This window comes from Mus caroli, unplaced genomic scaffold, assembly GCF_978045245.1.
Source record: "Mus caroli unplaced genomic scaffold, Mus_caroli_1 scaffold_2, whole genome shotgun sequence".
NCBI lineage: Eukaryota > Metazoa > Chordata > Mammalia > Rodentia > Muridae > Mus > Mus caroli.
Genome location: NW_028227257.1, coordinates 34,060,566 through 34,078,002, shown reverse-complemented (window position 1 = coordinate 34,078,002; position 17,437 = coordinate 34,060,566). Strand labels below are relative to the sequence as shown.

The 17,437-nt window shown below is 45.9% G+C and overlaps 1 protein-coding gene across 7 annotated transcripts in view; it reads left to right on the top strand.

Moving 5' to 3' along the window:
• Positions 1-17,437, top strand: part of Rin2 (Ras and Rab interactor 2) — a 206,771-nt gene that overhangs the window by 160,852 nt on the left and 28,482 nt on the right. For all 7 annotated transcript variants that reach the window (XM_085833612.1, XM_029472237.2, XM_029472239.2 and 4 more), the window contains 4 exons: positions 2,888-3,080; positions 6,957-7,068; positions 9,388-9,460; positions 16,798-16,889. In XM_085833612.1, the coding sequence (XP_085689738.1) occupies positions 2,888-3,080; positions 6,957-7,068; positions 9,388-9,460; positions 16,798-16,889 (470 nt within the window). The remainder of the gene's footprint in view (positions 1-2,887; positions 3,081-6,956; positions 7,069-9,387; positions 9,461-16,797; positions 16,890-17,437) is intronic.

Genomic DNA, 17,437 nt, shown 5'->3' with positions numbered 1-17,437 from the left:
GGACTTGTTAAAATATGGTAAATTCGTGTTGATAGGAAATGTTGGGCTATGGTTTTTGAGTTATTTTGGTTTGGTTTGGTTTGGTTTGGTTTGGTTTGGTTTGGTTTGGTTTGGTTTGAAATGCTGAGGAACCTACCGAGGGCCTTGAACATACTAGGCAAGTGCTGTATTCCCATCTCCCTGACTCTGAAATAATGATTTTGAACTTTAAGCATCTCTTTAGTGGCATGTTACCATCCCCTCCTCCAGCCCCCTAACAAAACCAAACAGCTAACTGATCAGAACCCAAAGTGCACATTTTCTACTTAGCTCTGCAGTCAAGTGACACGTACATCGGAGTCCTCAGATGCACAAGATGCGTGTTCCCCAGAGTCTGGGAGAACTCAGCGGCTCTGGTCCACCAGGACCTACAGAATCAGAATTGTGGGGGTCAAAACCAGGAGTCTGCGGCTGCACCAGTCCCCAGAGGATCCCCACACTCAAAAAATTGGCAAGGTGTAAAGCTTTTAAATGTGGGTCCAGTTGGATTCCCCTGCATTCTCATACCCACATCCTGCCTCAAAGTGTCATTGACTTGACCTGGGGAGCAGTGTCACTATTGACTCTAAGTTTCTCTGATGATCCCTGTAAATGGCCAGGGTAGAGAGGCAGTGGTCGTCAACTCACCTGTGCAAAAGGGATTTTAGCATCAGCTTTCCTTGGAAGAGTTTGTCCTTTTACCTCTATGAATCGTCACTTTAGGACACCCAGAGGGACTTCAGTGGCTTTTGCATAAAGGATAGCTGTAATCTCACTGGCTTGATCTCTTGGGTTCAACTGATCTTTCTACCTCAGCCTCCTGTGTAGATGGTGCTTTAGCTATGCATCTAGAAGAAAAATGAAATATGGGCTGTTTAGATTGGTATAAAACCAAGACACTGGGGCCAGAGGTGGGATGGTCCCTGGTCTTCCCAGGGCTCTGGTTCTGTCTCCATGATGTCAGCATGGCTTGGCTGTTTCTGAGGACTGGCATCACCCACATGGACAATCTCATGTGTCCTTTCTGCAACCCTCCACTCTTTCATCCTCCCCAATCTTGAGGCTTTATCTAGTGCACACCCTGGGTGTGTGTTTGATGACTGAATATATCCCACACTGAGCATGCATCTTTGGCCACAAGGATTAAGTCTGATGTTCCTGCTGCCCGTTCCAGGACTGTGCTAGGGACTTGTTCCTTCCAAGTCAGGAAAGGTATCAGTGTTAGGAGAAGGAGAGAGTCCCCAGAGCTAAGCCACCTTGGACTAGAATTTCAGGACTCTTCTCCCGAGCATGTACATGCTCTTGATCAAGATCTGGCCCCTGATCCTTTTGTGTGTGTGTGTGTTGTGTTGTGTTGTGTTTTTGAAACAGGATCTCACCTGTAGCCTTGGCTGGCCTGGAACTCACTATGTAAATCAATCTGGCCTCCAACTCAAAGCCAGCCAAACTTCTGGTGTTAAAGGCCTGTGCTCCACACTTGGCTGCCTTGGATTTCTTGGTCCTTCTACCTCCATTTCTAAGTGCTAGACTTACACCGGTCATACGTGTGTGTGCCTAGACCAGCACCCTCTTTAAAACCAGCATCATAGTACATAGTGTGGTGCTTCAACAAGTAAATGATTGATTGCATGCTGGTAGAGTCCCGCAGCTCCATACATCCTCAGGCCTCAGTTTGCTCACTCCTCACCTACAGTTAAGTGTTGGCAGTAAAAGAGGCTTATTTGTCGATACGATTCACAGACCACAAAACCTCTCCATTTGTAGGACATGAGTCATTCCGGAGTTTTTAGTGGATTCATGACATTGTGTAGTCCTTGTCGTTACCAAGTACCACATTCCCTACAACTTCCAAAGACACCTGGTACCTGTTTGTAGTTGATTCTCATCTCTCTCTCCTTTAATCTTAGCCAACCACTAACCTACTTTCTCTCCCTAAGACTTTTCCCATCCTGAACTTGTGCAATAGAGTCAGATAATACTGTGACCTTAGCTCAGTGCCCCGTTGCCCCACCACCACAGCAGGTGACAGACTCACACACCTGGCTCTTCTCACTTAGCATGCTGTTCTCCAGGGGCATCGTGTGGTAGCCTTCCACTTTGTAGCTGAGTAATCTAGCTTAGCCTCTTATCAGTAGTCACATTTTGGGTTGCATCTCTGGGGTTTTTTTTTATGGTTTTTTTAGTTGTTTATTTGTGGGGTTCGGGTTGTTTGTTTGTTGCTGTTGAGGCAAGGTCTCACTATGTTCCCCCATCTGACCTTGAATTCACAGAGATCTGCCTTAGCTCTACTGCCTGACTGCTGAGATTAAAGGCATGTGCCACCTCACCACACCCAACTATAAAAAGCTTTTAGGGCACATATTTGTTGGCTTTTATGAATAATGTCATATGATTTTACAAACATCACATACAGCACCATTGAATTATGATATTTTTATTATCCATAATGTTGGGGATAAAGAATATTTAGGTTTGTAAGAAGAAATGAAAACCAGTAATTTAGATACACAACAAATATGCTTAAGTGTGTTTTGCCTGTAATACAGCACAACAGAACTTGTGTTTGTGACAAGTGCTTTTAAGCATTGAGACTTCAGGCATCAGAAAGCCTGAAATTTAGCAGTTTGACGTTCTGTCCTCCAAGTAGCAAATACTTTAGCCCAAAGACAAACAAACCTAAACCAAACAGTTTATGGTACTTAGGACCTTTTGAAAATACAGGTAGAGTAAAATAAGAAATGAATCTGTCCTCCATACTTTTTGACTGGAGGGTGGTGACCCCAGTGTATACATATGCTGTGACAGATCTGATCAGTAAGTTCCAGGGAATAGCATCAGTCACTGAGCCCTGTTCTTTTCTTTATTCTAGCATGGTGAGACACAAGGATGGTGGCTACTCTGAAGACAAGGATGGGAAGACATGTCCCCGAGACTCTGGCTATGACAGCCTCTCCAACAGGCTCAGCATTCTGGACCGGCTCCTGCATACCCATCCCATATGGCTGCAGCTGAATCTGAGTGAGGAGGGGGCAGCAGAGGTCCTGCAGGCCCAGCCTCCAGGGGTAAGAGCCAAAACTCGGGAGCTGAGGCAGGTATGCTGCTGCCTGACAAAGGAACACTTGGAAAAATTGCCAGAAAGTTCTTTCCAGCTCCTGGGCCATATGGCTTCCAGTATAGACATCAAATACCATGCAGGAAAATTCTGGTCCATAAGACAGTTTCTAGGAGTAGATTCCTTTCCAGGCCTGTCTTCCTGTCTTCATCTTCTCAATTATGGGACTGTATGGCTCAGCAGGGCGCCAGGGCATCAAAGGAAGGAAGTGGAGCCCCTGGCCAGAGGTCCAGGCCTGACCTTCTGAGCCTGCTTCTGGATCCCTGGTTGTTCCCTATGCTCTTCTTTCATTCTGAGTTAAGGAACCCTGTGAGGTTCAGTCATTCATCTGGGAATACAACCTTAGAAAGGTCTGTGACCAGAGGCTTGTCTTCTTGGGCTTCCTGTATTTTCCTTGACTTTTCAGTAGCTTTCCATGTCAATCAAAATCTGATTGTGTTTCAGCAGCTACTACCTATCTGGGGCCATTGCTTCCCCTTTGTCAGGCTACTCACTGTAGCTAGACATGGCGGCCTATATCTGTAATCCGGGTACTTGGGAGACTGAGGCAGAAGGATCTAGGTTCAAGACCAGCCTGGGCAATGTAGAAAAACTGTGTGTGTGTGTGTGTGTGTGTGTGTGTGTGTGTACACACATATACACATATACATATATACATATATACTATATGTGTGTATATGTATATATACATATACACACAAATACATATATACATATATACTATATGTGTGTGTATATGTATATATACATATACACACAAATACATATATACACACATACACATACATGCATATATGGCACTAGGGAATAGCTCAGTAGATAAGGCACTGGTCATATAAAGTATAAGAACTAGAGTATGGACCCACCAGCCAATCTGTGAGCTCTGGATTCAATTGAACAGTCTCAGTAAATATAGCATAGAGTAATTGACAAAGATACCTGATATCAACTTTGGGTCTAAATAAATAAATACCACTTCACAGCTCCATTTCTTAAAAATAAACAGCAACAGCAAAACATTATTCAGTGTGACTGGCATATCCTGTGTTGTTCACTGTGATAAGGTCTCACCTCCATTGTAGCTATTTAAGTTCTAACACACTACAGTGAATGAAAATAGCAACTCAGTTATGGACTTTCCCTAACCACATTTTCAGTACTCAGGACTCACAGGAGGCTGCCATAGGGGAAGGTTCAGGATAGAGGCTCTCTGTCACTGTAGAACATCCCTCTGTGTGATGTCCACTTCCAAACAGAAGACAAATACAATAAATCACAGACAAAATAAGGCTTAAAGCATATGATAGATACAAATAGATACAAAGTAACTAAGCCATACATGGATAGTATGGGGAAAAATTCTATTAACAGCTAGCTGAGGAATGTCATAGCAGCAGGGTACCAAACTCAGCTTTAGAGTCCTGTAGCTGCCAGGGCCTACCTCTGTCACACTCTGTCCTTACAAGTGAGTCTGCCTGTCTTTGCTTCTTTCTTCCTTCCTAAATACAGAAACAGACAAGACTAAGAATTTCATGATGTCAAGACCACTGGGCCTGTCAGTGCAGAGGTGGGCCTGCCATGTGCTGCTGTGTAGCTGGAGTCCTCCCAGCTCCAGGAGGGGCTATGAGGGGCACTATTTGATCATCCTTGGAGAGAATTCCTTAAGCAGCCTACTGGGCTGTTGCCCCCAGGCTTGGTCTCTATGGTCAGAAACTTCTTCCTGGGAGCCTCTGCTTTCTACCAATTGATTTATGTGCTTGTGCATTTCTGCCAAAAGTTCTGAAGCAGGACCTTACCAGGTAGTAGTTCCCCATCCTGCCCTGCTCCCCTCCTGGGTGGGGCATAGCCATTCCTGCTGAGGCTTGTATGAGGAGCAAGCTAGCAGAATAGTCTCTCTATCCACGTACCTGAGCTCTTGACAGAGCCTTCCTGACAAGATGGGGCAGGCTGAGGACAGGCGCCATGTGGACCAGAAGTGATCATGGGGGCTGAAGGAAAAGCAGGTGGCTAGAGGCCTGGTCCTGGTGGCATGAATGTATGAATGTACTGAGGATGTTTCGGCACCCTTAATTAAGCAAGAGGTCTGTGGACAGCTCTGTAAGGAGCCTGAGTGTGGAGATAGTTGGTTTGTCTGGCCAAACAGTGTCTGTCACACCTATGCAGCACAGGCTTTTGCCAGGCAGAAGCAGCTACAGATACTATGTGAAGGGAGTAAGCAGCTCTGCTTCAATACAGAGTTACTCACAGAAACAGGACCAGGGTGGATGTGTTCTGCAAGCCTGACTTTGTCAGCCCCTGCGACATAAAGCCTGGAGAGCCTGTACTCCTGATCGCCTGGTCCCTAACTAGTCTCCAGGGAAGTCCCTATATATATATTTTTTTCATACAGGGTTTCTCTGTGTGGCCTTGGCTGTCCTGTAGAAGGGAGCTGTGCTTCATCTCTGCCAACAGCCGCCTCTCAGAGCTTGGATCCCTTACCCCAAACACATTCACCCAGGATGTTATTTGCAGGGCTTCTGCCTCAGTTTTAATTTGTCCCAGAGCCCAAGTGATCAGATATGTGAACCAGGAGAGTTCCGTGGATGTTCCATTGTTACTGGGGGGTGAGGGGTGGGGGGACTCAAAAGATTTTCTGGTCACACCTTCCCCCAATAAGCATCATGGGTAGTGTAAACATAAAAAGAAAGGCAAAGATCTCCAGGGTGGGGGTGGGTGAGGGGGTCAGCTGTGAAATACTGTAGCAAGAGAGAGAAGGTGAGCATGTAAGGTTCGAATGCAGAAGAAAGAGATAACTACTGTGGGATCTTTAAGGAAAAGGGACCATTTGCTATAGACAGGGACCAGGACTTAGCCAAGGCCACCACACTCTGCACTTCACTTGATTGCAGGCAGGTGGATGATGCTTCCTGGAGCTAGGAGGACTCAACCTACACAGCAGAGCATGGCTGGCCTGCCTCTGCACTGGCAGGCCCAGTGGCCTTGACCTCATCACTGGAAATTGTTTTGGTCTAAAACAATTTGGTGAAGACAGTGTTAGGACCAGACGGAGCAGCCTCAGTGTTGGCTGGGGTGAACATCAGAGACCTGATACCTACCTCCCAAATGAAGCAGCCATTGTTTTCCTTCTCAAGGTTTTTGTCATTGTCTGACTTGACGTACTATCTCATTTTTCAAAGGAAGCTAGAAATTCATATTCAAAAGCAAAACCTAAAACTAAAAAATAACTGCTTTTTTCACTCTTAGCAAATTCGAGTTCCTCTCTCAAATTTGCCATGAGCTCACAAATTTGCCAGTGAACTCACAGTTTACCATCTACAGTTTGACCATGTGATCTTTGTTTAGAATTTGTTTCACCCACCAAGACAGCTATTTGAGACAGTGCAAGAGTCACCAGAATGCCAGTGCAAACAAGGGATCGGTAAGGTTGGGATCCATCAGAGTGAAAGCAGGCTTCCTCTAAGCCCCTTTGAATACGTTATTTTCATTTCATGTGCATTGATGTTTTGCCTGCATCTATTTTTGTGTGAAGGTGTCCACTCCTCTGAAACTGGAGTTACAGGCAGTTGTGAGCTGCCATGAGGGCACTGGGAATTGAACCCTGGTCTTTTGGAAGGGTAGCCAGTGTTCTTGACCACTGAGTCACCTCTCCGGCCCCTAAGCCCCTTTTGAAAGTGAAGTGTCCTCGGTAAGCTCTTAACTTTCTCTGTAGAGTGTCCTGCACCGAGCTGTCTATGGGAAATGTTTATTCACAGGGCGTCATATATAGGAAAACGCATGCACCCGGGTTTCAATCTTCTTAACATGTGTTTCGTTTTCCTTCTCCTAGATCTTTTTGGTTCGGAAATCCTCCAAAATGCAGAAGAAAGTCCTCTCCCTTCGCCTGCCCTGTGAATTTGGAGCACCTCTCAAAGAGTTTACTATAAAGGAAAGCACCTACAGTAAGTGTCAGATAGTGAGGGCAGGGCTGACGGGAGGGAGCCTGGACTTTGATGCAGACAGATGTGTCTAGTCCTGGCCTTTAGCTTTGGCTTTCCCATCCCCACAGTGAGGCGATGTTAACCTCAGAGCAAGTCATAGGCCAGTTAAACAACCCATGCATATTGTGTGCACCCTAAGGCTTGACACATGATAGGGGCTGAGTGTAGACTTTCTTGCCCTGTCCCCTGTTGGGTACAGTGTTGATTGGGTGCCCAGGTTTACTGATGACTAAACCACAGGGCACCTGCAGCTACAGAGCCCTCTTTACAAGGTCTAAAGCCAAAACTTGTATCTACACATCTTCATGACTAAATGAGCCTCTTTGCACACAAGTTCCCTCCAGGTAGTCACTGTTCAGTCTTCTATGAAAGGCAGTTAATCAAGATGAATCCAGCCCCATGGGCAGATGACTAGCTGGAGATTTGCCGAGAGTTGTTGCTTTGCACTGTTTGGTTTTCTTTCTGTTGTCTACTTTCTGGTCATTGAGAATGTGGAGTTTCGAGAGGCCAAGTTTTAAATAAAAGAGGGAACACACAGTTCTGAGGTACTGCCAGTCTCCAAGAAAGGGTCAGGAAATGGTCTGCACAACAGAGTGGAGAGATCTGAAAATTCTAGGTTAGCAAGCTGAGGGGTGAAGGCCAGGAGAATTGGGGAGCCCCAAGGATGGAGCGTGGCTTGGTCCCTGCATTTGAAGGTGCTGAGGCTAACTGACCGGCAGGCATGAGATTCCCGTACCCTCGTGTCCAGTCTCCTTAAGCCAATAGCCTGACATAGGATCCATGGACGTGACATTTCTGGCACAGGAAACCCCTGCCTGCATACATGATCTGCTTCAACCAGGAACTCACACAATCAAGGGTGACTGGGAAACAGGACCCCCGGGGTAGGCTGAACCTGGGGAACGATTAAATACAGATTGAATGCCAGAGATAATCTGACAGCACAATTTAGACCCACAGCCATTTTAAAGACAGTGGGTGTACAGTGAGTTAATAAATAATGAATTTACGTTAAATTGACCCCGTTATTCTGAGTTGGCTTTTGAAAGGTTGCTGGCCCAACCAGCAACAAGTTCTCCTGGCTTTTAAATCCCTTGCAATTCCCAAAGTTCCCCATGACAAAGAAACCACTTCCTTCCCTCTGAAGCACACTGTTGTCAGGAAACCTCGGGCCCCACCCCTACCCCTGTTTATTGAGTTTCCTGAAGCCAGAAGTTTTGCTTTTTTTTTTTTTTTTCTCCATCAGATTCCAAGACTTCAGTCATCCCCTCTAATCCTCCCCAAGGGACTTACAAGTGACTGAAAGGGCTAGTTTGTACAAAGCCTTATCCTATCCATCATGGCTTACTGCAGGCCCAAGTCCCAAGATAATGATATCTACCCTGCTAGCCTATATCCTATACACATTGGGATGGGAGAAGGGCTTACTACAATAACAGATATTTTAGCATTATTTCTGGAGGATGTAATGAACACCTCCAGAAATATATTCATGTATAGTTCTTTGACGTAAGGTATTTCATTAAATGCACATTCTATTCTACTGCCATCCTTCTGGCTGGCAGGGAACTGTTCCTGTCTATTTCACAGGTGAGATGGAGGTGGTTGGCCAAGGTGTGAGGATTAGAAACCAAGCCACCCCTGCCTCCACCGTCTGGGAGCCATACATGTGGCAACAGCGCCTTGTCAGAAAGCATCTTTTATTTGGGAGCTTGTGTGATGGGGCCAGGCAAGGGGACTGGATTTTCGAATCTTTATATAGAATGTATCTCAGAACTGATTTCTAGAACCCTTAAACTGACCTCCTGGTTCACGTCCCTCTGCCTTGTGTCTACATGAGAGGGCTTCTGACTTACCAGAGGGAGTATGGCACTGAAGGTCCATAATCTAAGAAGAAAGGTTGGGGTGGGGGGACCTTTAACCCACTACTGCTGAGTGTTGGTGGCTTCACAGTACAGCCAGATGAGCCCTTGCCCCTGCCCAACTCTGTGCTCTGAACTTCAAAACAAACAAAGGTTGTTGTGCAAGGGAGTGTTTACCATGCACGGAGTGTGTGCTGAGAGTGAGTCAGGAAGACCGCCCTCGGCCTCCTGGCTGTTTAAAGCTGGGTCTGGCTGTCAGACAACCCCCTCACAGCTGGTTTGGATAAGCTGCACAGTAGTCTAAAAGGGTGGAGACAGGCCTACATATGCTGTGTTAGATGCCCTTCCTTCCCAGACACACTCAGGAAGATCCAGCCACCTCTGGAATCTCTCTCTCTCTCTCTTTTTTTTTTTCTAGCCTTTTCCCTGGAAGGCTCAGGAATCAGCTTTGCAGATTTATTCCGGCTCATTGCCTTCTACTGCATCAGCAGGTAAGGATTCTGAGCATCTCATGACTTAAAGGACCTGCTCGATGTATGATACGATCTAGACATTTGTCTGGAGAAGGCTGGTCACCTACCAGGTGTCAGGGAAGGATTTGCCGCTTAAGGTGTTCACCCCATTCTGGTATTAAGCTTAAGATGGAAACAGCTGCCTGGCCCTCCAGATGCAAATTCTCATTAGCATAGTTTTTTCTTCAAGCTGGCCCCATGGCTCCTGATGGCTAGACCCATTTACCAGGAAACATGCCCACACAATACATAAACACAAACCCACCCACATACTGATATACCTACCTGTATAAACATGCATCCATAAGAACACAGCAGGGCAAGGTGTGTGTGTGTGTGTGTGTGTGAGAGAGAGAGAGAGAGAGAGAGAGAGAGAATGAGTACATAAACCTGTAGCTTGTCAAGGTCTCCAATAGTGTTTTTGAAAACTCCAGGGGACAGAGCCCATTCTCAAGTATGGATTCTTTAAACCAACCCATTAATCCTGCATGGTTCTTCTTCAGGCCACCTGGGTGCTCACACCCTTTCCAGGGCTGAAAGGATGTGAGTGGTAGGTTTCCATTATTATTCTTTTCTTGACACACATAACAGCTTTTCAAAGTCAGTGTTCTTGTGCCAGAGGTTGTAGCTGACTGGTAAAGCATTTGCTTACAAAGCCTGAGACCCCGGATTTGATTCTTAGCAATGCCAAAGAACAAAACATCAAAACAGCCAAGTGAAGCCAGTGTTCTCACAGTGATTAAGCAAAGAAACTCTTGCTGCCTGCAGAAGGTGGCCTTGCCTGCTTGCTTCCCCTCCCACCTTCCTTCCTTCCTTCTTTCCTTTCAAGTTTTTATTCTATTTTATGCATATGAGTATTTGCCTGAATGCATGTCTGTGCACTACACTCACACCTGGTACCCACAGAGGTCAGAAGAGGGCATCAGATCCCCTGGAACTCGAGTTATGGATGGTCGTGAGCCACCATACGGGTGCTAGGAATAGAGCCCAGGTCCTCTGTGAAAGCAGTAAGTGTGCTCTTAATGGTCGAGCCAGTTCTTCAGACTGGTCCTTGCCTGTTTTAACCCAGGCAGAGCCTGGCCTGGCTTCCGTAGCTTTTCTGTTTGCTCACTGCAGTAATGACAGGGAACTATCTTTTCAGAACTCACGACTTACGGCTGCCTCACTGAGACTGGAGAGTCATTTTGGTTTGGCCCAGTTTATTTTAACTTAAGGATTAGATTGTTTGGCATCCATCATCCTGTTGATTTTCTCTGCCCAGCATAACAACTAAGTTCTCAGGCTAGCTGAAGCTATCCAGTGAATAGCATGAGGAAGAGGAGGCATCTCCTGAGGAGACCCTAGCCCTGCTCACTAGCAGGAAGGAAATGAGGGCAGCTCCCAGGATGGGCAGTGCCTGCGTGGGGAGCTCTCCCAAAGGGACGCTCCAGGGTAGGGTCACAGTTCCTGGGACCTGTGTGCTTCACTCCTAAACATCTGAGCGACAACTGCTCATAACACGTCTTTTTCAATTAAGAGACTGAAGACATTGCCTAGCTGAACACTACATCACTTCTCTTTCTTCAGAATTTTAAAACTCAGCTAAATATATTCGTATTTAATGCACACTTTTTTTTGTTTTAGAGACAGGGTTTCTCTGTGTAGCCCTGGCTGTCCTGGAACTCACTTTGTAGACCAGGCTGGCCTTAAACTCAGAAATCCGCCTGCCTCTGCCTCCCAAGTGCTGGGATTAAACATATATGCAGGGCGACGTGTGTTGCAGTTGCAGTGCTGGGTATCACACAAACCACAAACTGGAGCTGCTTTATGCAAATACAAAGCTTTGGGGTCAAAGTTTAGAACAAGAGTATGATTTTTTTTTTAAATGGGACGTGCTTTTTTTTTTTAAGATTTATTCATTTATTTATTTATTTATTTATTTATTATATGTAAGTACACTGTAGCTGTTTTCAGACACTCCAGAAGAGGGAGTCAGATCTCCTTACGGATGGTTGTGAGCCACCATGTGGTTGCTGGGATTTGAACTCCAGACCTTCGGAAGAGCAGTCGGGTGCTCTTACCCACTGAGCCATCTCACCAGCCCCGAGTATGATATTTTTAATGTAATTATATCCTGACCATTCAGGATTATATTAAAATTGTGCAAAAGGCAAACAAAACCCTTAAACAGTTGTGAGGTGTATTATCTCAAGCAGTGAACTTCCCCAGCTTCCTTAAGCGCTGCATAACTAAAACCAATAGCAACCCGATGCTATGATGATTGCAATTCCTGTCTCTAAAAGGTTTAAAGGAAACATGTTACCCAAAGACATAGCCCCGGCAGCACCCACCCCTTCCCTCAGCCACCTCCACCCCAGGAGACCACACCCCATCTGGTCTCAAGCCACCCAGGTTAGAGAGGTTGTTGGTGCTGACATGTCAGCCAGAGGTGAGGCTGGCTGTCAACTCTCCTTCCAACTTTGCCTTCCAGTAATTGTGCTGCTGTTGGGAAAGAGCCTTACACCCACAAATATTTGGCAGCCACAGAGAGTAGATCCTGTCTCTGTCCTCTATACTCAGAAGCAGGCCACAGTACCTGCTGGAGTAGCCAGGCAGGCTGGTGATTAAAAATCCTAAAGTAAAAGAAGGCCGTTGGCAAATTACCAAGCACAGTATACACTTGAGGTGCTTACAGAAGAATCAATCCAGCGCCAACATTTGTAGGTAAAGGGGCCTGAGAGTCATTTCTCCTTAGCTTCCATTACTTCTCTAATGTTCCTTACTGACATGCTTGGTCATCAGTGGTTGACAGGATCCAGTCTTAAAATATTTTCTTAAGATTTATTTATTTGTTTTATGTGTATGAGTACACCCACAGCTGTACAGATGGTTGTAAGCCATCCTACGGTTGCTGGGAATTGAATTCAGGACCTCTGCTCACTCTGGCCGGACCCGCTCGTTCCAGCCCTGCTCACTCTGGCCCAAAGATTTACTTATTATTACATCTAAGTACGCTGTAGCTATCTTCAGACACACCAGAAGAGGGCATCAGATCCTATTACAGATGGTTGTGAGCCACCATGTGGTTGCTGGGATTTGAACTCAGGATCTTGAGAAGAGCAGTCAGTGCTCCTAACTGCTGAGCCATCTCTCCAGCCCAACAGGATCCAGTCTTTCCAAAGTATTTCTGAAGTTTCCTACCTAGTTGCTAGTAGAGCATTTATCTTGGTGGGTTCCCACACAGAACGGGCCTGGTGTGCACGGACAAAAGAATCCACAGTGAGTGGGCACCCAACTTGCAGTGTTGGATGAGCTCAATGGAAAGGAAAGTTGGGAAAAGAAGTAGTGACTGCCACCCATCAGCAGCTGGGGCATTGCCAGCATAGTACAGAGAAACAGCTGCCTCTCACACTCAATTGTGCCCCAGCATCAATTGTAACTCTGTTAAGAGGGTCTCAAAAGGTCTGGGCTGTGCCACATTCTGCATGTCCAGTAAGCCCCCAGGTGATACTGATATTGCTACTGGGCTTGGACCGTACCTCTGTTGTTGTTGTTGTTGTTCGAGACAGGGTTTCTCTGTGTAGCCTTGGCTGTCCTGGAACTCACTCTGTAGACCAGGCTGGTCTCGAACTCAGAAATCCACCTGCCTCTACCTCCCAAGTGCTGGGATTAAAGGTGTGGGCCACCACCGCCCGGCTAGGACCGTACTTCTGATATTGAAATAATAGCTTATGTCTTGCATATTTGTGCCAGGTACAACAGGCACATTATCCCTTGCCCTCCTGGCAGCCTTGTGAATTAGAACTCTAAGAGTGAGGTGCTTGCTTACCATCATATAATCAGAACCCAGCAGCTCTGAGTTGCTGTAGAAATTGCTGGGGTGGGGCGGTGGTAAGAGCGCTGTCTGGTGTTCTAGAGGACTGGTATTTGATTCTTGGATCACAGCTGTCACTCCAGTCCCAGGGAATCCGACATACCTTTCTGGCCTCTAAGGGCACCAGGCATACATTTGGCAAGATATACATGCAGGCAAAAAAAAAAAAAAAAAAAAAAACCTCATACATATAAGGGAAAAAAGCAAATCTAAAAAAGAAGCAAAACTAGCTGGTTAATATTAGTTTCTCTTCCTTTAGAAACAAAACATACAGAGCAAAGATGAAATAAATCTAGATTGTGCATGTACTGGGCCTCTTGGGAGAAAGTTCTGTATGTAAGATGTTGGTCCTGTTTTATGTGCAAACTTTAACATCGGGGCTCCTTTGGTTTTTAAATGAGGTGGAGATAAAAAACAAGTGTGTGTGTGGAGGGGTGTCATGTGTGTGTGTGTGTGTCATGTGTGTGTGTTAAGATGCTGGGTACTCCAGTGTAAGATGGCTCATGTACAACATCTAATTGTCTAAATAAGTCAAAACCTACAACCGTCTATTAACAAAAGCCAGGTATAGCTTCCTTTCCTATGTCATTAAGAAAACCCAAGCTGTCAGATGATGTTTGGACTCCAGACAGCATGCTGAGCTAGGTAAAAGCTTAAAATAAACATAGGCTGGTTTTGTTACAAGTTACTTTTCTCTGCATTGCATAAAGAAAGTAGATTTGAATGGACTGAGTGAGGTTTTTACAAACACGTGTTTGCGATATACTTTCATGTTACAAGATTCTAGTTCTCATTAGTCTCCACTTCAGGTTAGAGCCAGGGTCACTGCCCCACCAGGACACTGAAGAAACTGTTCACAATCTCAGGTCAGGTGTAAAGGTCTCATGGAAGCAGGAGTTGATCAGGGCTGGACACCCTCAGGAGAAGCAGCCTCCTGACATCGGAGTAGAGCGCAGTAGAGTTTGGGTGACACCATTGGGTGTCGGAACACCCTTGCTTTGTTATTTTCATGGACTCTGCAGCTTTGTAATTGACTGTCAACAGCTTTAAGGGTTCCAAGATTTTTCCAGCCGCCCAGATTTGATCTAGTTCATTCCACAGTGTTGCCTAATCTCACCATAAACAACAGGATGATCTGGTGTGTGATTCTTTTCAACAGAAACTTGCAAGGCATGGTTTTGATGACAAAATAAGAGGCAGGAGCTTCCGTTTCTATCGCTCACTAACTCCGTGCCTGCCACAGTGACCCACTTGCTGCTGTTCTCCGTGTAGCAGGCCCTCCCCATCCCAGGCAACTGTTCCCACTCCCTGGAATTGTCTTCCCTGTGTGATTTACTCACTGGATACATCTTCTCCTGATTGTGTGTGTGGCGTGTATGCATTGTGCATGTGTGTGAGTGCATGTGGGCAGGGTGCACATTCATATATGTGCTATTGCACGTCAGCAATCACCCTCAGTGGTACATCCACCTTACTGAGGCAGGGTCTCTCAGCCAAAGCCAGAGCTCAGCACTATGGGTGTCCTCACTAGGCAGCTTGCTCTGGAAGTTCCTGACCTCTGCTTTATGAGAGTCGTGTTACAGGGGTCACCTACCCGCCTGACACTTACATAGGTTTAAAGGTTCTAAATTCCAGTCCTCAAACTTGTGAGGCAAGTGCTTTAACTACTGGTCATTTCCTGAGACCCCCTCCCCCCCCAGACTGTGTGGGTATGTGTGTGTAATGTATATATATGTATATTATATATAATCTGAATTAACTATTTAGAAATCTTGGCCTAGGTTCTAATTGCTTTCAAATACTCTTTTTTCTTTATTGGCTTAATTTCTTTTTTAAAGGGGGAGTGGGGGGAGGGGGAGTTGCTGGTGCCATGGCGTGCATGTGGATGCCAGAGCACAACTCTTGGACTCAGGTCTCTCCATTCATCTTTCCATGGGTTTTTTTGGATCAAGCCCAGGTATCCAGGTTAGCATAGCAACCACCTTTATTCACTGGGCCATCTCACTGGCTGGCCCTCTTATATTTTTATTTTTATTTATTTTATTTTTGAGGCAGGCTGTTCTGGAATTTGCTGTGTGGCAAATTCCAGCTGGCCTGGAACTTCTGATCCTCCTGCTTAAGCCTCCCTGTCATACCCAGTGCTGCAAGCGTGCCTCCTAACACCTGGCTTCAAGCAGTCTGTTTCCCCTTCACACATGTTTTCCCATGGTCTGTGGCCCTTCCCATAAATTCTGTACATAGCTTACTTGTTTATATCCTGGTAGTGTTCATTGTCTTGGTTCTCTCCTCTGGCAGGGACGCGTGTTTTCTTCCTAGCCCAGAACAATGTCTGTTTCTCCTAGCTGACAATAAACATTTGTGGAGTGAAGGAGTAAATAATTATTTTTTATAAGTCCAACAACACTACCAATAAATAAATAGATAACACCTTTTTGTTTGGGTCACTGTTGTCTTTGAATATGACATTCACCTGGACAGGGGCTTGTGCTGACACCTGTGCTAACCTTATGAGTTCTAAGAGCTTGGTTCTCAGCCTTGCAGAAAATGAGCAGCTGTTTCTTCCATGTGCCTCTCCCCTGTCTGAGAAACATACCATGGCCCATGCATTTGCTCCTGAAGACTTTTTGCCCTGACCATGGCAGGAACCTGTTGTGCTTTCCTATTAGTCTTGTCACTCTCTGGGTCCCCTCTGCATATGGCACATCAGCACATGGTGCCATCCTCTTTGATGGTTGTTGACATGAGGCACCTGAAACTTGCCTTCGAAGGTTGATCCAATGGCAAGTGACATCCATGACCTGGGAGCCCCACCCAGATTGCCTGAATCTAAGTATGCAATTCGTAATATGACTAGACCGATACCCCCCACCCCCGGGACCTATGTATGTGTACATCCAAGTTAGAGCACATCGGCTGTAAAACACAGTAGAGACTTTCATTTCCAGCACACATGAGTGATCTCCAGTTGGAATGTGGCACAATGAAACTGCATTCGATACTTTCTTGCCAGCAGGTACTCACTTGCTGAGAGCCTGCTGCCTGTAAGGTGATGGGGATTGATGATTGAACGTCCCCGTCTAGAGAGGAAGAGTGCAACACAAGGGTTAGCATCTCGCCAAGTGGGTCACCATGCATTACAAGAGTGATGAGATTACCAGCATAATCATTCTGATATTGAACTCTGCACCCCTAATGCTACCCATCAGGGAGACTTGATCATTGGCACAGATTCAATCAAGCAGCCTTGTGTCTCAGCCTGTCCCACAGTGGGATAAATTAGATGAGAGTCACCAAAAAGAGAGAAGGTCTGGTTGCGTGTGGTATGGGTGTCCACTTGAGATGGTTTCGACGGTTTAAGATGAAACATTTCCAGAGTAAAAATAATAATAATAATAATAATGTAAGAGAGAATCGCCAGCCAAGTAATTACAAACCTTCTCTCTCTCCATTTTGCTTACAACAGGGACGTTTTGCCATTCACCTTGAAGCTGCCTTATGCCATTTCAACAGCCAAGACGGAGTCTCAGCTTGAAGAACTAGCCCAACTGGGACTAAGTAAGTGGGTGTCCATGCCTGGCTCTGTCTTAAAATGAATCCCTTGTGGCCCCATCGCTACATCAAAAACACTTGTAAGAATCTCGCTTCCATAACAAAACGCAGCTCTCGGAACCATGAGGTCACATTTTCTAGGATTCATTACCCAATGCCCATCCGACTCTCAAATACTGGAGCTAAGTGTGCCTGGGTAACCCCTAAATCTCCTCTCATCAAACTAGCAGGGCTCCCCAGAAGTAGTGAGCCCAGCATAAGCCCATTTGAGATGCCAGAGCCTTCCCTTTCTGTGGTAATTTTCTGGGGAAAGGCAGCACTAAGGGAAAGAGAGGTGCAATGTGGGGCTTTTATCTTCAGTGGTACAGAGACACCTCTGCTACTCTGGTGCTGTGAGGAGGGTAAGGATGAAGATCTCTTAATGACACCTGTCTCTTCCCCTCTTAATCAGCCCCCCCCCACACACACACACACACACTGCTGTGGGCCATGTCCCTCATCTGACCTAAGGTCCTTACTCAGGCAGGTGGGACTTACTCCTGAAGTCTGCTTCT